The sequence below is a fragment of the Podarcis gaigeae genome (assembly GCF_964106915.1).
Source record: "Podarcis gaigeae genome assembly, chromosome: 9".
Taxonomy (NCBI): domain Eukaryota; kingdom Metazoa; phylum Chordata; class Lepidosauria; order Squamata; family Lacertidae; genus Podarcis; species Podarcis gaigeae.
Window position 1 is genome coordinate 35,398,648 of NC_139685.1, and position 22,844 is coordinate 35,421,491.

The window sequence follows — 22,844 nt, forward strand, 5'->3', positions numbered from 1 at the left end:
AGAGGAAGAAAAAGCAACTGGGAGATGAAAGCATCTTCAGATACATTTTAGAAACTACTAATTCACTCCCAAGTGGAAGAGCTTATGACAGTTAAAGAGCAATACCCTTTTAAAAGAAGATATCATATTATAATTTGAAAAAATCAGCATTAAAAACGCTAGCATGAAAGATTCTGAATGTGTTTCCACTTTACTTCTCTTCCATGCCAATGAGAAAATTTATCCCAGCGGTTAGTGTCCATGAGGTAAGCTAGTTTCGTCTGGGGAGGGAGGGAGGGGGAGCAGAATTGCAGCTGTAATTTTTCTTCCTGTTTTGCTCTATTGCCCTACTTGAGGCCTTAAAGATCTTCTAAAGAGGTCTATGTTTTTGTGTGTGTTCTGTTGTTGTTTTTTTGGTCAAATCTCTATAGCGAGTAGACGTTTCTTAAAGACTAGCATAAGGAGGCACACCCAGTTAAAGGAAAAGTAAACTATTGAAATATTCATACTTCTCATACACACACAGAAATTTTAGCAATGCACATAAATATAGATGAGAAAGGAACATCTCCTAGCTGAAAATGCAAGCCAATTTTGAATAGCCAATTCCTTTATTCACTTTTCAAGTATGCACGTTTGACCAGAGCCCCTTCAATAAATCTAGATTTGTTATAACACAGGATTACTGAAGGGTAAATATTGGGATGTATCCAGTGCTTAGCTGAGATTCTGTCAGCAGAGCAGAGGGAGAAGCAATTTTCAACAATTCCTCCTCTTTCCTGCAGCCCCATGCCCTGTGTCTGCAACAAAGTGTTGGGTAACCCTCCTTACCAGATTTGGGTGCACACATGGAGGGAAATCACTGAACAATGCTCCCCTCCCCATTCCTTACTCTCAGCTGAGTGATACTGCTAGACACAACCCATAATCTCAGTTGAACTCAAGCAGAACTATGGAGGGGGCGGGGGCTCAGTTTTTTTAGATAGTTAAGTCCCTGTGTCATTTACATTTAGTGTTTGCTCTTTTAAGCAACATAACATGATTATTATCTTTGGGAAAGCTCAACTTAGAGGCATAATTTTTAAAAGTGTCTGATTATTTACTTATTTGTTGCATTACATCCCACCTTTTCTTCAAGGAGCTCAAGGTAGTAAAACCCCTGGACGGTTAAGTCCAGTCAAAGGCGACTGTGGCACTCATCTCGCTTTCAGGCCAAGGTAGCTGATGTTTGTCCACAGACAGTTTTCCGGGTCATGTGGCCAGCATGACTAAACTGCTTCTGGCGCATTGGAACACCGTGACGAAAACCAGAGCGTACAGAAACGCTGTCTACCTTCCCATCACAGCGGTACCTATTTATATACTTGCACTGTCGTGTTTTCGAACTGCTAGGTTGGCAGGAGCTGGGACAGACCAATGGGATCTCAGACCATCACAGGGATTTGAACCACCAACCTTCTGATCAGCAAGCCCAAGAGGCACAATGGTTTAGACCACTGCACCACCCACATCCCTATTCAAGGTTGTATACATGGTTCTCCCCTCCTCATTTAATCCCCACAAGCCTATGAGGTAGGTTAGACTGATTGGAAGTATATTTGTAAATGCATTTTTAGAAATACTAATAACATTCTTGCACTCACCTCGAACTGATACCTTTTCAGAGCACCCCCCTTCCCCCTCCCTGCTTCTCTATGTATCAGATGCCTTAAAAAGAAAAAGCTAAAAAGTAAGTTCATTGTGCAACTAGAGGTGAACAGTCCATGAAGCCTATCTGAATTGTAGGGATACAACATGTAAGGTTCATGAAATATTATATAGCACGGGAGTAGCAACCATCAATGTATTGGAAAAGATGACCTACAACTACATCATCACAAGGTCACAGAGATCCTGTCTTTAAATAAAGGCAGGATCCCCCCCCTTCACTCAACTTTCCTTTTTTGATCTCACCCTGAGAGCAGCATCACATCTGAACACACACTATGTGAGAAACCCAGGTTCATCTCTCCATAATGTGTATAACAGCTATTGGTTCCATTGAACTAGAGATCATTGACTTGGTGTCCTCCAGATGTTGCTGGGTGACAACTCCACCCACCCACCCCAAGATATTGGCCATAGTGGCTGTAAATTATGGCAGTTGTAGCTCAACACCTGGAGGGCATCACACTGACTAGCCAAGCCTTTGAATGTGTGCTCAAACTCCACTGGTTTCAAGTCAGCTCTATAGGCACCTCATCTTCTCTGGGTCACACTGTTTTAACTATTTTAATTGTGCCACTATCAGTGATCTTACTTTATAAAATATTAGTCTTTTATAATCATCAAGTTCTTCCAGCTTCCTTCCTTGGTTTCAGATGGAGCAATTTGTACCTTGCTGGTTGATTTTCAAGAGCAGTGGTATGGCTGTGAAATCTCCACACCACAATAGATAGGTACACCAAAAACCAGATAGGTTTCTAGGCAAGACATGATTCGTCTATGGGGAAATGGATACAAGTTACAAGAGAAAGAAACGGAGATTGCAAATAAATCTCAACTTTTGAAAAGAACAAGACTCCCTGAATTCTGTTTTCCAGATCAGATAAGCTGGACGTAAATGGACAATATGAAGCTTGCTGCTGACATGAAGCTGGCTGAAAATTCATGAACGAACAACAAAGTAGAACCAGTTGGACATGTCTTGCAGTGAAAAGTGAGATTCTAAAGTAAAGGAGGAAGGTGTATGTCTAAGGAGTGGTAGGGGAAAAATCAAAGAGGTTGGCATCAGTAGTTTTTGTGCTTGTAATAAGCAAATGAAGAAAAAGTGCACAGACAGGGAGCAGACAGAGACTGGGACCAGAAAAGAACAGCTCAGTACAAAAAACAAAAACAAAAGGGAAAGTATGTGATCTTCTTTGATCTAACCCTTAAAGATGCTAATCAGGAAAACAAAGGTTGAATATTAGAGTCCAAAGCTGCTCTTTCCTAATAGCCTTCCTAGAGTAAGGAAGACACAACATTAAAAAAAATCTACATGTTGTTCATCCAAGTACTTAAGTCTTAGCTCATTAATCCTCTACACCAGCATTTGATAACCTGGTGCCTGCCAGATGTTTTGGACTACAAGTCCCATCAGCTGTATTCCTTGTTTGGTGGATATGTTTTATAGTTAAATTGCAAGGGTCACAAATCTCATGTTACCTTGACACTGTTTCTGCCCATTGCATGATTTGGCAAGTTTGACATTCCTTATCAATATACATTAACTGATTTGCTTTGTAGAACTTAGAAAAATGCTGTCATCTCAAAAGTGAAATGCTTTGCTCTGCATAGCAGGAATTAGCCAGAATCTCCAAATTTCCTGTTCATTTCCTTAAAAAAACCCCACACGTTGCCCTGCCCAACTAACAATGAGCACATTTTAGAACAAGATTAAGACTACAGTTGGCAACACCAAATAGGTCAATTTGGCCTCTTGGCGCTAAAGGCAGCTTGGCTGATTTCATATTTTCTTCTAAGCATGTGTCCAATTGGTAACTTTTTTATTTTGTACAATGTTGCTTATCTATTAAATGTACGAAACCAAAAATCCACAAGGAGATGCAATGCGTCTGTGCAAAAGTGACACTTAGCAGGTTTCATGCACAGCCGAGTGATATAGTACAAGAAGACTTCGTATCTGCTGAATTTCTTGCCGTTTCATTCTTAAATACACAGGCGCACTCTCTCTTTTAGAAGTGAAAATACATTAAGCAATACAGGGAAAAGCATCAGGCCATAGAAAGACAGATACCTTTAATGGCACTGATCTCCTTATAGGCCAACATGACTGAATTCAAGCTTACCTTCTCCTGTTAGGAACAGGGGAGAGATTCAATTCAGGTCACACTTAAAAGGTACAATGACTTAATTTGCACCTTTCCAAAACAATATGAAAACTGAAACACAGCCATCCTGCAACATTTGCACGTCTCTGAATTTGTGATGCAGTTATCCAACAATACAGGGTATAAAAGAATGCATTTATTAAATGAACACGTTAGTGAAAATAGAATACAAAAGTTCAAGGTAGGGAAATTGTTTGAAAATACACATACGTTAGTTAAAACTGCATACAAAAACATGTTTCTTAGGAGAAATTCGCACTAAAATACCAATGCATTTTCGTGTGTGTATTTGTGTGTACACACACACACACACACACACACACAAACACAGCTGTAGAAATATGGAGAAATTTAAGATTGGAAAAATGGGAAACTGGGAGAAATGGAAACTGACAGATTCTCCCTTCCCTGTGCAACAGCACAACTGCAAAATCATGTATTGAAAATATAGCAAATTTGGCTTTTATTTATGGCCATAGTATGGGGACGTTTTATTTTTCCTGTCAGATTGCAGATTAGATTCTATATAAGCAGGAAATTCAGTTAGTTCTCTCCAACTATTAAAAAGGTCAGTACAACGACAGCATTTTTTGTTGTTGTCAAATCCAAAATTCAGAACTACATGACACCAGAATATCTCAATTCCATATTCTCTCTCTCACGCCAAACACATATTAAACCAATGCGTTTTTAAAATATTGGTCCCATGCTAGCTGCAAACAGTTAATAGCATCTTATCTGTAGTCCTTGGATCACATTGACCACTTCTTCCTGCCTTTAATTTAGATCATGGAAACTAAAGAATACTAATTGTACTACATATGTATGTGTATTTGATGTACAGATTTAATTTTCCTCATTTGGCAGTATGTAATAGATGGGGAAGCTATTCTAGGGTTGCTTGATCATCTGTAAGAGCTCTGAAATTAAGCTTCTCCAGCTCGGATCTTTTAATTTGCTTTGTAAACCATATTGGAATAAATATGAGGGACAATGTGTAACTGCTTTGAATTCTGCTCCTTCCCCTCCATCTCCAAATTCCCTCTCACCTGCTTATCTGGCTGCTGTTTCAGTGGAGGAAGGAAAGTCAGTCCTTTCTGCCTATGGCACCTCTAACACTGGGAAATATATTTTCCTCAGGGACACCAGCAAGATATGTGGAGAGAGAGGGGCAGAATTAGTTGGGGAGCTCACAGGCAAGTAAGGAATAGACTGCTTGCATTCCCCCATGCAGGTCATATAGGTGTGATCAGATTTGTCTTGTAATTGAGTTCAAGACAATAATAAGGGCTATTTCCTTTCTTTCTTTTACTATGGGAATCGCAACATTTGCCAAATCCAATTACAAATTAAATCGGGGCAGGTGAGTGAGTGAGTCTGCCAGTTGCTACTGTTGGATCTCCCCAAGCTAGATCTTCCAAGCTAGATCCAGAAGCTGGAAATATGCCCAAGTTTGGGGCTGGCGAGTGGAGAGAAATGGGTGGGAAAGGAAAGGCTACAGAGAACAATCAGGCGACAGGGGAAATATTACATAATCTCCCTCATACCCATCAATTCTCCCCTACAAAAGAGGAAATGTGCAGTCATGCCCTTATTTAAACCTAGCGCAACATAAATTTAACTAGACCAGATTTCTCCCATAGCATGTTTCACCTTGCCATAACCCCATACTGGGCTGATGTGGCTGACGCAGGGAGTCACCCCATGTGTCCTCCTTTATGATGACTGTGGGGGAACCTTTCCTCAGGACACCTCCTAATGCTTCTGGATGTGCACATCAGCACTAAATCAGCAAGGTATGAAGTCACTGTCTGCAGATTAAGAGAGTCTCATCTCTCCTTGGGCTAATGGCTATTCAGTCTCTCCATGTCACAAAGTAGGTCATCCTAGTTTGTAGAATGCCATTCTCCCACAAGCCCATTGCAATTTAATGTGAATGATCAGACAACACATGGACAGATTAGACAGAGACAGAATAAGAATTAATATTAATGCTCTAATTCCCCTTTAAGAGCATACCTCTCCATTTTGCCAAGAAAATGATAAAGGAAGCATTAACTTTTAGTATTTTTGGCTCGGCCGTGACCTAATACATACTCAAACAAAGAATGAGGTGTACAGAATCAACTGCATCGGTTAAAAAAACACACAATAAAACCAAATGGTTTATTTGTAATACCTTCAAGCATAGGAACAGACTAAACATAAAGGGATTAAGAATCTAGTGATTCTAATTCATTAATTTCAGACTGGTGTGCTCAGCATTTCTGAAGATCTAGACCTCAACTAGTTTTGACAGCTTTGTTCCTTTCCAAGCAGAAAGGTACTTGTAGACTGCTAAGCAGACACAGTTTTTGAACACTATCCATGATTAATTGGAACAGCATTCCAACACAAATAGGATAAAGAGGGAGTTACACTTTTTAAAAGTAGCTGTCAGCTCTTCTCCAGGAAGCTTTGGGTAGTCACAATGGTGTCGACATGTCAAGTGTGCACACCTTGGGCTGGGAGTTTGGTTATACTGGAGCCAACTGACAATACAATACAAAAAAAAAAAAAAATCCCACCAGAGCTAATTAATGCTCTTATAAAATCTCTCTCTCCCTTCTTGTCAACTCCCAAAGAAGAAGGTAGCTGAAAAAACATCAACGCTCATGGTAAATTGATTATGTTTATTCTCCAACTGGATTCACACACCCTCAATATTGCAGGCCTGTTTCTATGAGAAAAAGCAGCTTGAATGGTGGAAGCAGGCTTGCATTTTATTTTAAGAGCCACCTTGAGAAGACTTTTGCCCTTCAGTTGACCTAGATGTATTTTAAATAAAATAAAAATCTATAAAATATTTATTTTAAAGTGAAATGATTTTTTTTTTTAAAAAAGAACATTTGCAACCCATCTGGCAGCTCTTTTTTGTTCTATGGATCTGTGAAGGCAAGTAGAGATTAAAAGGTGCCAGCTGAGTTATCAACACAGGAAGCACCGGAAGGTCAAACAATGTAGGAACTATTGTATCTAACGGCATAATCTAGAAGCCTCTCTCTTGTAAAGCAGTTCTTGGTTGCAGGCACAAACTCTGCATATGAAAGCTTTGGTTTTACAGCAGTGCCAAGAAACAATTGCATGCAAAGGTTTCTGAATATAAAAAAGAGAGATGTTGATCATTCTTTTTCCACATGCTACATCTTCTGTTACATATTATGTGTGAAGCCCTCTTTTTTACCACGACAGGCTAACCCTTTTCTTCAAATGCATTAGCACACTCTAATCCACAGACAGGATATTATAGCCTGAGACCATTTTGTGCGGGGGTTTCATTCCTGGTCCCAATGTGCGTCCGCAGAGTGCACATAACCTCCCTGCTCACCCCCCGTTCTGCCCTCTTCTGGGTCCAAAAGGACCCATGCATCAGTGGTTGCACACCAATTGGATGCTTGCAAAATGGTTACTGCCTATACAGAAAAGCTGAGTTCTGCTAAATCCGGAGTAGGTGGTCTAATTTGGGAGAGTACATTACATTTGACTTTACTATATAACTGATTTTTAGAATGCAAAATGCATGTCATAGAATACTGCTGATGTATAAATCATAATTAAATGACATGCCCTTATACTAATTAGAAAGGGGTTTACAACTTGAGCCTCAACAAAATCATTTGAATAATTTCCACCTCTACCATTTGCTATGTACTTAAATGATCAAAACCTCTAATGGAAACTTGCCATGTGTCAATGGAGGAGCACAGACAAAACAACATAATCTAAATACCAATGCTCAACCATGACACATACAATCTTTTTCATTTAATCACGCTCTCATATGTTCACCTAAATGTGAATTACAGATTGAACAGGACCATGTACTACAAGCTTATCAGCAAAAAGATAAATGGTGACAGATACTAGATGTCATATAGATTAGCCACATTACAATGCTAACACCTGGGCGTAAAAACACATTTAAACCAAAATCACATTTACTTGCAAGTACAATGCAAAAAGGTTTCAAGTTTTGAAATGAGAGGCAAATCTAGTTGTCTGTAGAATTTGGTTAAGGTGCATAACCAGATAAGTTCTTCAAAAGTCTTGCAGCAAATATTAAGATGTATCCTGAACTGTGTCCTATTTCATTCTTTTCACAGCAAAGTATAAAACTCTTAGCTCATGGGTCAGCAGTTACATTTTTCAGGTTTCCCCATTTGGCATCCCCTAAATATGGCCTGCCAACGATCCTGTTTGCCAAAGACTCCTCCTCATTGACTCTACCATTCCTGCAACTGTTCACCTCTACTGCACTGAACCTAAACATCACCTCTTTTTTCAAGTTTTTTTTTTTGTTTTCTGGATTTTGCGTTGGTAATCCTATTACTTAAGTATCTCACTGGCATGTTTGAACTGGAACATGTCCTCTTCTGAACCTCAGTATAAGACAAGAAACGCAGAATAATTTGTAACTAAGTCTGAGCACAGTAGTGCCTTCCAGTGTGTACCTGAGTCTGGTGCTCAAAATCCAGCTCATAAAGAGAGATGGTGATGTCATTCCACAAGAACTATGTCTTAACCTCACAAATAACCACAAAAAGTATTGTGTCTGATTTTCAGAGACAAGAAGAAATTAAATTAGGATTTTTTTTAAAAAAAATGGACAAAAAGAATACTTTTGACTTAAGTGAAGACTGTACCTTAAGCTGTTAGCATGACCAATGTTTAAGAATATCCCATTTATATCCAGTTAAATGTTAGCTTGGGTGCTTTCTCTCTTTTCACACTAAGCGGGAACAAATATAAATTTCATATGTCTATCAGTAGTTTTCCCCAAGTTGCAACACCACACCAGCTTTTATCATTACTATTTCAGGTAAAATTTCCCAGAACCCTTTCATTTATTTATAGCTGATCAAAATCACAAAAATAAAGCCAGCCTAGCACATTAACGGGAAAAGAAATAGGAGCTGTAGAAACAGCAGAACTTTAAGTAAACGATTGCTCAGTCTTTCTTAGTATAGGATGTATACCCAAATGCACATGGGTATGGCAGGACAGACCATGATGTGGAGGAAACTGGGCATTGAATGGGGGCCATTATCTCACACATGTATGAAAGCAAGTACAAGACTCAATGGCAGTAGGGCCTGCCTGCATCAACACTCGGCATCCTAGACCAACCACTGTGCTCAAAGGTTCTAGGGAGGGCCCAGTAGCCCTGATACCTGCTCTGGAACCCTCCCAACCCACAAGAGCTTAGGGCTGGGTCCCATAATGCCCTGTAATGGACTACACTGAGCACTATTGGACAGTGGGCTGCTGCCATCTTCACTGCCCAGTATCCTTGACAGGGGCACCAATGTAACAGGGGGTGAAACTGTTTTGCCCAGAGTCCCCTCAAACCTGGAGCTGTCTTCGTCTGGTAGCAGGTTTCCACTTCGAGCACATGTAGTTAAATAACACTTGATCCATTTCTACTGTAGCGTTCTTCCAAGGAGCTCATGAAAGTGTAAATGGAACCCCATGCAGAACTTTGTGAGTTAAGAGATACTGAATAGTAGCTGAATGAAGAACTGAACCAAAGTTTCCCCTAATCCTAGTCCCATCACACTAGATGCTATCCTATATTAACACACATTGGTTTTTTACACATGCATCCATCCATGTCTGTTGCTCAATGGTTCTAGGATTCTATATATGCCATTTAATTGGTTCCTAAAGTGAAAAATAAATATAAACACAGAATTACTCACAGCTTTGGCTTAGCAAGGACTGGAGGTGGTGTTTTTGTAGGTGAAAGCAGGCCACCAGGATGAGAAGATATATTGTTTTGGGTGTCACCGTTAACTACCCCATTGACTCTACGGCTGGGATGGACACCATTGGTTTTCTTCTCTGCAGAGTTGAGCTGTAATTGAAAAGCTGCTACACTGGATCTGGCATTGTTCATCTGGTGGCTCTCCAAGTGTTTTGGAGGAAGCTCAATAGAACTGATCTCAAGGTTTGTAGGTGGGGGTGGGAAGTGGTGGAAGTCATCGTCGTTCTGTTCTCTCATTGGCAAGTCACGGCTGGAGATTTCAGAACTGGCTAAAATAGGAGGAGGAAAAAGGTAACAATATAGATGGGAGATTGTAACTACAACAGATAGTTTCAATTACTCTCACAAATACAGTATTAGTTCATTGAAGGTGATGTCAGCATCTCAGTTATAGCAGCTATGCCAAAAGGCATATGCCTTTCTCAAGTTCTCATGCACATTTGAGCTGATGTAATCATCTTAATGAATATTTATTCACTGCTGTTTGTCCATGATGTAGGTCGAGCTAGTTGCCAGTTAAGAACAGTAATTGATTTATGAATGCTCAGCACTGGCTGAGTGAGCCAGTTTGATGGATCAGTTGTGTTAGCACTCACCACAGATATTCCACATCACTGTGCATGAGAACCGCCAACTTTTTCTGAGGCTTTTGTATGCATTTCTGTTTTGCATTTCACACTGACAGAAGGGCTGCATTTTCGCCTGTTGTAGAAACTCAACTTTTTCCATTTTGCCTCTGCTGCCACCTAGCCTCAGAAGCTTGGTGTTAAAATCTGCCAGATCTACTTAAAACTTCCCCCCTAAGTGTAAGACAAAGGGTGTTTGTTATTCAGCTAAGATTTACTCATCGAGTAGACCCATTTAAATGAATGAACATGGCTACATTAGGGCCATTAATTTCAATGGTGTGCTTTGATTAAAACTTAGTCGAATGGTACCCCAAATAGTAAATTATTGAAAATATTTATTAATACAATTACTGTGATTTTAATAAAATAAAACATGAATAATTATTTTGCATTTAACTGGATGCAGTCAATGGTTCACAATACATGCTTTCAATGGGCTATCAGTCAAATTCGTCATCTAACTGAATGGAAGAGTTTTTGGGACGGTTGCTGTAATATTTCCTAAAAGCGCCTTAAGGTTTTCTTCTGGGTGTTTCATATATCATTTAAAAAGACATGAGATAAACTCTGACTCTGCCCTTTTTATCCTTAGATTTTAAAGCCCCTTTCTTTGTGCTTGCAAGTGCATAACACCAGGAGAGTCTGGTTCACACAATTAGTGAACTGATTGAAACAGAGATCAAATAGCTGCTCACAATTCTCTGGGGGAGGAGAGGCAACACAGTTTCAGTTGTGCACATTTGATGGTACTTGACCTTCAAAATTAGCAGCTGCATTTCTGGAGGCTGAGAGAGATCCATATGGCCCCTTTTCCTATTTCCTAAATGCCTTTGAAGATTATGTAGAAGCCTCTTCACCATGTCAACATTACATACTCTTCCTACCCAGACGCAGAGTAATCAAGTCAGTGCTACAGGATGTGGGAAGATCATCAGAGACTAAACATGAGATGCACCCAGAAGGGGGAAGGGACTGTCTCACTACACTGCTGCAGCTGTGTCCAAGAGTGGCCAGAAAAACATCACTGACTTTCACATACACATTAAACACTGCTGAATACCTGACAGCACGGTCAGCTCTGCACTGCTTGTGACTGATCCATAGTCATTTCTTGCTGTACAAGTGAAGGTTCCTGCATCCTCAGGAAAGATCTCTGCGATTACAAGAGTACATATCTCCTCTAAAGAAAAGAAAAAAGGGATGGAGGGGAGATAAAAGAAACCAACAGATGAGTGAGCACACAAGATATACTGGAACTGCTATGGGTCCGAATACGAGATTTGAGTGTGAAATAATGTTGTGTGTTAAACAAGAAGCACAATAGCCAAAAGCAGTGCCCGAGGGGGAAGTGAGGAACCAGAAGAGTAACGCACACAAACACCCATGTTGTTGGATCCCTGTGGTTACTTTCACATAAAAATCACAATGAAATCAAAAACAGGAAATTAAAATGAGGCTGTAATCCAAAAGAATGCTTACTGGAGAAAACCAAGAGCACTATGGTTAGGAAGGGATATTGGCATTTATTGGAAAGGGGCACCTCAGTCGTATCGCACTACATAGCAGCCTTGCTGCAGTGCAACTTACTTCAGGTAAAATATGTTAAAGATGAGAGTTTTAATAAGAAATAAACTATTATTTCTCCCTCAGAAAATCTAGCAAGTGGGACAAAGCTTGACTTTCCCCAAATGTAATTTGACCCTTCTGCATCCACCTCAAGATTTTCTTAACCGTATGCATTTCTTCTGACCACCTTAAATACATCCCAAACTACTGATAACTCAATTGACATCAGTTTCATCAATCCACCTTCCTAGATTATTAAACGTTACACACACACACCCTTCCTAATTATTAAACATGTTTCAAAGCTGGCTTATAAGAATCAAGATCCCCCCCCCCGATAAAATTTAAACAGCAGCAATTTCAGTAAACTTCACCAGACTCATAATATAAAAAGACCTTATCCTGGTGCCTAGCAAACCCCAGTAAATCTGGCTGCCAAGTAAACAATGCTCTCCCTGGGATAGCATTCTAGGGTCAATGTGCCATTACAGTGGTTGTGAACAGGATCCATTCCAGAGGCCCGTTTGCAACATGAAAAGAGCGCAACCTGCAGTGGCGTGTCTGCGCACGCGCTGCTTCTGCGCATGCGAGAGCAGCGAAACCTAGAAGTAACCCTTTCCGGTACTTCCGGGCACCGCGGGATGTAACCTGAAAGAACGTAACATGAAGCAGACGTAACACGAGGTAGGACTGTATAGAAAGACTTTCCCCTGCCTAACCTCTGACAAAAAAGGCTCAATCACAACAAGCGGGCAGCTTCAGGATGAAGCAGGAAATCGATTAGCATTGTTACACCAAGATTTTGTCCTCTGCTTTTTATTGTAGCTCTTTTTATGTCACTATTGTCATTATTAAAATCTACTAAGTAACGAAAGATTGAGTAGATCCAGACACCATCACACTGACTCTTATATGAGCCAGACAAGAAAAAGCCAAAGTAAGCCTCAGTGTCACTGGCTTGGCTCCAAGGACGAGTTCAGAAATTTTCACTTTCATTTCTGATTAGCTACACACAGCTTGCCATGTCATCCAAACTAGGCAAAGTGTGGGTAATCTTAACTATGGATTGTTTTCAAAACAAGCCAACTTGGTCATTTCCCTTATTCTTTTAAAAAAAACAACCCAAACACAATAAAACAACAACAACTGGTGAGTGTTTTTCGTCTTAGTAACTGCACACTCTGAGCAATCCTGGTCGGTTCTTAGTCTAGCTACGCTAGCAGAATACACAGGTAGCCCAAATGTCCTTAAGATTGAATTAATTCAAAAGGTTTTGTTGTTAACATTTTAAAGGCTACACTCCTAGGTGCACTTACATGGGAGTAAGCCATATTCAGCTCAAAAGGACTTACTTCCAAATAAACATGGATAGGTTTGTGCTGTGATACATTCATATCTGTCTCATTGAAAGAATACAGAAACTTGGGACGACCTTTTCTGTTTCGAGCCTCACTGTATCCATGTTTGTAGGAAAGTAATGCAGCCATGCAGAACGCACCATGATTGTCTTTCTCTTAGAGTTAAATTATTATACCCAGGAAGCAATTCTTCAAGTTGAAGTGAGTGGCAGCTGATTGGTGTCTCAATTAAGTTGAACTGTTTTTCCTTAAAAAAAAATTATCATGTATTATCATATATCCAAAGACTTCCTGTGCTGGAGACAGTCTGAAAATGAAGTACTGATTTAAAAAATGTCCAGTATACAATTCCATCCCCTTGCCAGACAGAAGAACAACTAGTTGGCAGCACAGAGCAGTCTGTGGAATATGACATAAAATTTTGTGGTCTAGAATTACTTACCAGAACACATCAGTTTTAATCTGATCTAGATTATGACTAATGAAAGATCACATCAGACAATTAATAGGCAAGACAGTTATTTTCGACCAGGCAGACTTTTTACCCCAGCAGTTTCAGACAATGGGTTCTTTTTATGTAATGCTATTCTGTTATGTTAACTACATGTGAAAGTTATACATTTTACAGGAATGTAAGTGCTAAAAAGTAGAATAATTCAGTAAAATATTGAGAAAATTGATGAAGTCAGCAGGCTCTCCAAGAATAAGAATGCACAAAGGGTTCAAGAACTGCTACTTTTCTTCAGCAACAACCAGTGCAAATGATGCTTGCTCGTTATTTGTGCACTAATTACAGACAAAGTTGTCACTTATTTTAAATTCTAGATTTAAATTTCAACCAACTTGAGCCTGAAAGTTCATAGCAGGAAATAATATGGAAGATAACCTATATGAAGAATCCAATAAAATCAAAACAAAATAAAAGTATAGCTGGCACTGGAAGTTTCAATCTGCACCAGCTTGTTCTCAAATAGCAGCAGATCATGCAAATAAAAAAATATTGCCCTATAATTATATTTGCTGGTGCTTTTCCAGCAAAAGGTCTTCTTTTTGGGTTGGATGGCAGCCACTGAATCTCTCTTCTACTTTCATAACCACCCTAACCTGTCAAGGAAGAAGAATCACATGCAAGTCCATGGGTCAGGTTGGAACAACAACCTTCTTGATAATCACTTTACTTCTAAACTACTTCATTTTTCCTCATTTTTCTTTTTTAGTTCTTAATTGTATTTAGACTTTTTTTTGGCATTTCCCCTCCCTGTAGCTATGAATGTCACAAAAGTCTAAAAGTTATCTTTTTTCCACAGGTATTTTAATTATTTGTTTCATTTTTATTATATTACACAATTGTTTAAATAGTATTATCCTATAAGCAGTTAATCACTACAATAGTACAGTGGTGCCCCGCAAGACGAATGCCTCGGAAGACGAAAAACCCGCAAGACGAAAGGGTTTTCCGTTTGCGAGTTGCTTCGCAAGATGAATTTCCCTATGGGCTTGCTTCGCAAGAAGAAAGCCCATAGGGAAATCTCTGGGGACCTCTTTTAAATGCTGGCGGTGGGGAGCAAAGCCTCCCCCCCTCCGGCCTTCAGAAGAGGTCCAGGAAGGCCGGCGGGGGCCGAAAGGCTTTGCTCCCCACCGCCAGCATTTTAAAAGCGGTCCGGGATAGCAGGGAAGCGCTTCCCGCTATCCCGGACGGCTTTTGAAGGCAGGCGGGGGGGGGGGGAAGTCTTTGCTCCCCCCTGCCTGCCTTCCCGGGAGAGCGGAGAAACGCAGCGCATTTCAGATCGCTGTCCAGGGCGATCTTAAAATGCTGGTGGGCGGCAGCGCTACCGCCCGCCAGCATTTTAAAAAACTCTGGGACAGCGGAGAAGTTCTCCGCTGTCCCGGGGTTTTTTAAAATGCTGGGGGTGGGAAGAAAAGCCCTTGTCCCCCCCCAGCCTTCAGAAGAGGTCGGGGGACAAACTGTCCCCGGACCTGGTCAGAAGGCGGTTTCCATAGGAACGCATTGATTGATTTTCAATGCATTCCTATGGGAAACCATGCTTCGGCAAGACGAAAAACTCGCAAGACGAAAAAACTTGCGGAATGAATTAATTTCGTCTTGCGAGGCACCACTGTACCTCAAGTTACAAACACCTTGGGTTACAAACACTTCGAGTTACAGACTCTGCTAACCTGAAAGTAGTACCTCGGGGGTTAAGAACTTTACCTCAGGATGAGAACAGAAATTGCGCGCTGGCAGCGCGCGGCCCCATTAGCTAAAGTGGTACCTCAGGTTAAGAACAGTTTCAGGTTAAGAATGGACAACCTTTTCTGGCCTGCACATTTAATATTAATACTTGCGGGGCGGGGGGAGCACTGCAGCGAGATAGACAGACAGACTAGTTCGAAACAAAAACACTATCATTTTCTCATCACCCTCCATGATGAACTGAAGGGCAACTGTCTGAAGCAGAGAGGCTTCTTACTTGTGGAGAGGCTCCCTAAATAATTTTAGAGTCCTAATTTTTCAGGATTCTAAAATGTGTGCAGTTCCGATGGTCTCCCTTCATCTTGTGAAAAGCAATGACGACAACAGCATACGGGGCTAAGTTCACTCATATCCACAAACACCCCCCTCACGTTTTCACTTAACACGGCATTATAAGGTCTGAATACAGCATCATTCTGTTTATTGCAACAAACATTCTGCAACATGTAGACCTCTCCTTGAAAGAAAGGGCCAGCTAGTTCAGCACAAAACACTGCATTTCCCAGGCTCCCCTTTAACCGAAATCCAAAGCCAAAACTGCTAGGCAAGAGCATCAAATACTCATTACTATTCCGAAGCTCTTGAAGGCCTAAATAGGTACTAGACTGCTTGCTTTCAAGGTTGCAGCCCTGCACACACTTAGCAGTCAATCCCACTAAACTCAGTTGGGACTTATAGAACTACAGATGTATAGAACTGGGCTGTAAATGTAGCCCTATGCCAGCATTGCAATTCCAGTACAAATAAATCACATGTGGGTGGGGGGTATGAGCACCGTAGCTTTGTCCCCCCCCCCAAAAAACCCCCCACCCTCAGTCACCTTCCATGAGTTGGCTGTGGGGAGCATTTTGTATCTGTGGAGGGTTCATACACAATTTTGAAACATTCATGGGGGGCATATTTGGAGTGCGGCTTGCCAGTGCCCCACCTCATGAGATTACTTTTACTATAATTGTTAATATCTGCATAGGATTTCAGTTATACCAAAAACGAGACACTGCAGCTTTGATTTTTAACTGTGATCTTTGTCTCCTCTTTTCCTTTGTCAAGTTCTAAGAAGCAGACATTTTCATTAAGCTATTTTAACATAATTAAGTTGTCACTACCAGAGATTCAAAGCAACAATAAAGACATTAGAGCAAGACAGCATAACATGCCCACAGCAATGATACTATACACTGATATAGAAAAGTTATTTAACTGAAACAAATCAGACTTGTTTTCCACAATTCAACCATGGTCCTGTCTGTAGTAAAACAAGTTCCAGGTTTTAAATGACCATGAATTCAACAGTGACACAGTAGATCTGAAAAGTATGTTAGTAAAGAAAAACGTTTTGAGGCAGCATTTTTTGTCTTTTTCAAGACTCCTGTTAGAAACCTGAGACAACTCAGTTTCCACAGCGAAGTCCCAAGTAAAACAATAGATGCTATCAGATCACAGTTGTGAACACACACACACACACACACACACACACACACACACACACACACTTTAAAGTCTGTAATAGAAGTAATGGGGGGGTGTGGAAAAACTTGCTGACATTTCAAAATTAAGCAACCTGAGAAATTATGGCGGCATTTTACCAGTTCCTCAGCTGCCCTGACAACTTGATAATTGGAGGAGACATTCCCACAGAAACCAAGAGCAGAACTTCACATTACTGGAGACATCCCTTGCTGTTGTTGGCGGGAGTGAAGGAAATGGGCATGACGCCACCATGTCACGGGTAAAGTGCTATAACGTGTTATAGTGGTTTGGGGGACAATATGATGTGGGGGTGCCGTATTTGGTGGCAAGCCCTGCCATCTCATAGGACATGTGCTTCTGCAGAAAGAGCCACTTGAGGGATTACGCAGAAGCAATGATAGCAAATACAAGTCACACTAGTGTCTCTCATACGTAACAGCCACAGCTGTGTCTACTTGCTCCTCTGGCATAGCTGTAGACTCAAGTTAATGGTGCAACCACATGGCCAGGTGAGGCTGCATACATCTTTTCTGACATGATACTGATTGGGTGGGAAAGAGGGAGCCTAATGTGTGGAGGACACACACACACAATGTTTTGCCAATGAGGGAACAACTTCACATGTGGCCATCAGCCACACCAAATTGCATCATAGAAATGGGACTTTGAGGAAGCTGCAACAGTGTGTGAAGGGCACAGCACATGCAAACACATTTTGGTACTTCCAGAGGGGGAGAGTGGCATGAACACAAAATAGTAGGAAGATTTCACATAACTTTCCGAAATGGAGATTTGCCAGCTTTCCCTTTGTATGCTACTTTGGAAACTCAAACGGGCAAACCCTCTACATAGTCACTTGTGCATCCAACCTTCTTACTATTTCTGTCCTAGGAAATGGCTTCCCCCTGAGGGAAGCTTGGCTTGAAGACTTCTGTTAATGCATTTGTTTCTTAACAGGGATTTATTTTACATTATAAAATGCTTCGTTGGGCTCTAAGGGTCCTCCTGTTCAAACTCCTATTTCAGTCACAATTTTTTTTTAAGTCGACACATGCAGACCTCCAGTTGTGTCCAGGGCCCACTAAAGCCATTTTGGTGCCATGATAAAACTTAAATTTGTTCTCCATTCTCGTACTGCACGAGAGAGGAGCAATCATTACACCAGTGGGAGAGAGGAAGGGTATTTACAAGCTTCTTACAAAGATAAAATAGGACTCATTTGTTGGCAATGTGTTTTTTTAAAAAAAGTTGGGGTGGTAGTGGTGGGATTTGATCAAGGAGCTGTATATACTGGAATTTCATGAAATCACTACTCTGAAAATAAAGCCTGTCATTTCTGTAGGAGCACAGCACGCAATTATATAGACAAGCTGGCTCCCGCAGCTGACACCCAAAAGGCAAGTAAACTGTAAAATATATTCTCTTTTATCAGGGAAGGAAAAGTCTGCTGTTTAAATAATTTATCTACAGAAGTCTCCAGCCTTATTCTTTAGCCTCCTATTTCCTACCCTTCTTTTCCCCCTCCTTGATTATCTTAAAATGCTGAATCAGCTCCCCAAGCTATTTTGCCTGTTCGGATTTCTTTATCGGGCAGCAACCTTGTTGTTCTTCAGCCTAATCTATTAGTTGAACCATTCCCCTTCCTAGAGGAAAAGGCCTAGGGCTTCAGTTCCACTGTGCATGAAAAGGCTCCCCAAAGAAATCCAAAAAGCTCAACTGAAGACAGTACGTAACAGGGGGAAAAATAGTAGGAAGAAACTGTCTCATGAAATTCAATACACTGCAGGCATGTCTATCTCTTCTGCCTCACACTCCACATTGTCGTCAGAGCAGGATGCTGTTTTGCTGCTGCCCCCGCCTCAAATTCGGGCCAGTATGGGGAACAGAAGGATGCTGCAAGCCTCATTCAGGCGTTCTGAACTCAGGGGCTCTCCACTGCACAAGGGGTTTACTGCACTGGTTAGCTCTGTCCCCTCTGCCTCATCACTGTTGCTGTTCCCACAACCCCTTTGCATGTTGGGAGCTGAACATCTCTGAGCCTGCTCTCCTCATGTAAAATTCCTTCAGAACTGTAAAGGAAGCTGAATCGAGTCAAGCTGGCTTGTCGCTGAAATTTAGCTTCTGACACGCAGCGGGACGCAGGAGGGGCAACGCTGATGCAATGGTACTGTGTGATGTCGAATAAGCTGGAGAGGATTACGGAAAGAGTGGAATCAACACCATTAGACTGTTTCAGTTGACCTCAGAGTTATCTTTAAAATGACAAATAAAAATTAGCAGCTTAACCAATTTGCTGCAAGCTTCTGGATTCTGTTAGTGTTGTTTCTGAACTACAAACAGAGTTGGTGTATTTTCTTCCCAGGTGTCCTATAATGAGGCTTCCATGCTGTTACATTAGCTTCTGCTTTTCTGCAGCTAGGCCCTCTCCCCCCATCCATAGTCATGGCAAAGGTTGCACTTTACATCTGTTGCCTCCTTCTCATGTTACCTTTGCATTTTGGGAACCATTCAAGCGTGGCTCCTTCCTACAGCGTGAAGCCCAGAACCGCATGGGAGAGGAGCCCACACAGTGTTTTGACTTCAGGGTTTCTCCCCCCAGAAACTAGCACAGCTGCAACATTTCTGAACTGTTCCATCACAGCTCCTTTCCTGTTTTTAGGGGTGCAGGATGCTTAGACCTGGCTGACATAAAAACCCTCTTCACGTTCAAGGTATTGAGTTTTGTTTAGGGCTCATTACTAGAGCTGGAAGACTAGAATACAGCTCAAAGAGGGACATTAGTAGTTTTGCGAATATATGCCCTCAAATCAAAAAACAACTTTTTAAAAAGGGTGGTTTTTTTGGTATGTGTGTGTCCAATGCCTTCAACCCCGTGTTCTGAAAGATTTTCTGTTCAGTAATTCCCTAATCGCAGCCCAAAAGAAAAGATACTGAGTACAGCATTTTTGAACACCAACAAGACAATTGCTTTAAAGAAATTCAATATACTTTGTGGCTGCTTCCAGACAGCTGAGTAATGGCCAAAGCATCAACAGCTGGCAAATGATTCTGCAGGTTTTCTTGCCTCCTTCCTAAAACAGACTGCTCTTTGAAGGAGTCAATCAGCATAAAGTCAAAATGTCAAAATAACCGTAGCACTGAGCAGGTAACTTGACAAACTGTGATGTTGGCCTTAAGTAATTTGACTGGCTATTAATTCTCAAAACAGTCTGAAGAGATTTGTGATGCAGGCTGATTTCCGTCTAGACAGAGAAAAGAGTGTAAAACACATTAGCCAGATACAACTTTGCAATGACAAGAAAAACCTGTTTCATAAGCGCTCAGCTGCCCGAATCCACAAAGCATAGCTCCCCCCACCACCATTCTTGACCTCACCGTGCCTGACCTATAAGTATGCAGCAACTGGCCATCCTGGGATTTTTGCTGTTGTTGTTCTGACTGTTGGGGATTAGCAGATGCACAGATAAAAGCTGTCCTCTTTGATTTCCTGTTCTATTTATTGCACCAGTAATTTTAACGTAGGAAGAAAATACTTTAGGAAAGGAGACAGACAATGGAGTGTTTCATGTGAAGTGTAACACTCCTGCAAGCATCTGTATTTTAATTGGCTGCAATTCTTCTGAAGCCCTTGCCTGAAGGACAGGCTCCTGAAGCTGAGCCAGTTTGCACTCTCATCCCCCCATGTCCCCATAGTTACACTTACAGTTGGCAGCAGTGACTGAGGAACCTGCTGCGAGGTGCCCTATGTTTCCGCCTGCTCCTCTGAGCCACTCACAGTCTTATTTCATCTGCTCTGGCCTGCTGGGCATCTCCAGTAAAGAACTCCACCACTGTATACTGGCTTATTCTACCAGTGGCTCAGTGGCTAATGCATATGAGAAGTCCCAAGGTTCAACCCCAGGTAGGGCTTGGAAAAACCCTGTTTGAAACCCTGGGAAGCTGCTTTCAATTGCTGTAGACCATATTGAGCTTGTTGGATTCTCTATTCCTAAAGTTCATTTGCTTCAAGACCTCTGACTTCTTTGCTCAACAACTCTACTTCATCAGCCTCCATTATCAACCCAGAACAGCAATGGGGGAACCTGTGGCCCTCCAAGGCCCATTGTCCCAGCCTGCATAGCTTATGCATCAGGGACAAGGGGAGCTGCAATGTATCAACATCTGGAAGGTCACAAGCTCCCCTTCCCTGGTTTAGAATCTCCTACCATCAGTTCCATACCTTTATCATGGAGGATAAAGAAAACCATGGCTCCTAGTTACAATGGCTATGTGCTACCTCCATTTTGCTGGGAATAATAGGGAAGGGGAGAGCTGTTTGCTCTTGTGTCCTGTTGTGGGCTTCCCAGAAGTATGTGACTGGCCACTGTGGGATACAGGATGCTGCACCAGACAGACGTTTATTCTGATCTAGCAAGGCTCTTCTCGTGTCCTACCTCACAACCTCACATCCCACCTTACAACCGAAAACACTGCTACAAAAACTGAAATGTGACATGACTGGGTGGGGAACCACCTCTTTGCAACTCTTTGATCCAGAGGGGATGGAAGGAACAGATTAAATGCTGCCAGCCTCGTAGCTCTGATCTTGGAGCACCTGACCAAAGCTTCCCTTGTGAAATTGCTTGGGGATTTGTCCAGAGATGGCTGGTGGGGGAGTTGAACTATTAATAATGCTTAACATCTGTACAGAACTTTCAGGCAAACAGAGCGCCTTGTATGCAACAACTGCAGAAAGCATTATAAATGAAGGGAGATAAAAGTGGGGAAACAAGTTCCTTCCATTTGCATTTTTAGACTGGCTGAATTCTGCCCTAATATACTAAAAGGAATGCCGAACTCGGCTTAAAAAAACAAGGATGGACGGGCTTACATTTTATTTAGCATGTATTTGAGAAGAGGAAATCTAACATTTAGTAGTCTGAGACTAATGAAAACATGCCAGTAGTTTTGGGGGTTGAATTGTGACGATTAAGCAACTTGCAAGGTAATGCAATTTTCTGATAGCATGTTCTTTGAAAAGGCTCACTCCACTGGGCCTCCCCACATTGGTCTGGATGGGATTTGCTGTTTCACTAATAATGAAACTGAGAAAGTACAGAGTAGCAGGGTCTGAAGTCTGAGATAAAGAATAGGCTGTCTTGGAGGGGGTTTCATGTTACCAGCCCCTTGCAGAAACATTACACTATTTACCTTCAATCCACACACAAAGAGTAAGCAAACAAAGATGGTTCTATCACAAGATGCTTACCAGGTTCAGCAGCAGATCGTGGCTCTGCACATCACATCATCCAAAGAAAGAACAGGGAATAGGAGGGGAAAGAACAAAATGCATTAGAAAACCATTACACATACAATGGTCAAGGCTTTATGGCAAGGATGGGGACCTGTGGCCCTCTAATGTCATTGCGTTCCAACTTAGCTTAGAATACAGTGTTAAGTGGTACATAAATTGTTGGGGGGGGGGGAAGGAAAGGAAATCCCATCAGCATGTCTGGCCAATGATGAGGGATCAAAGAAGCTTGAGTCCAAACAACATCCGGAGGAGCCACAGGTCTTCCACGCCTGCTTTATAGAAGGGTAATATTTGATAGGCGTTTCCGTGTGCTGCACTGGTGCTGGCTCGCCAGAGCAGCTTTGTTACGCTGGCCACGTGGCCCGGAAGTGTCTTCGGACAGCCCTGGCTCCCGGCCTCTTAAGCGAGATGAGCACGCAACCCCAGAGTCGGACACAACTGGCCCGTACGGGCAGGGGTACCTTTACCTTTACTATTTGATAACAAACTTAACTATTACTCATCAAGTAATCTGATAGATGCAGGTAAAGGGTAAGGGAATACTATAATAAATTTTTGAGCCTAAAAAGTAATTGTGCAAACTAAAACAAACCTGAGGCATATAATCTCCCATTTGTTTT

The 22,844-nt window shown here is 41.6% G+C and overlaps 1 protein-coding gene across 13 annotated transcripts in view; it reads right to left on the bottom strand.

Moving 5' to 3' along the window:
* PALLD (palladin, cytoskeletal associated protein) overlaps window positions 1-22,844 on the bottom strand; it is a 216,413-nt gene that overhangs the window by 102,381 nt on the left and 91,188 nt on the right. For 8 of the 13 annotated variants that reach the window (XM_083755336.1, XM_083755345.1, XM_083755346.1 and 5 more), the window contains 3 exons: window positions 22,180-22,203; window positions 11,344-11,463; window positions 9,590-9,923 (listed from right to left, as the gene is read on the bottom strand). In XM_083755336.1, the coding sequence (XP_083611462.1) occupies window positions 9,590-9,923; window positions 11,344-11,463; window positions 22,180-22,203 (478 nt within the window). The remainder of the gene's footprint in view (window positions 1-9,589; window positions 9,924-11,343; window positions 11,464-22,179; window positions 22,204-22,844) is intronic. The other 5 variants (XM_083755352.1, XM_083755339.1, XM_083755337.1 and 2 more) reach the window with 1 other exon arrangement.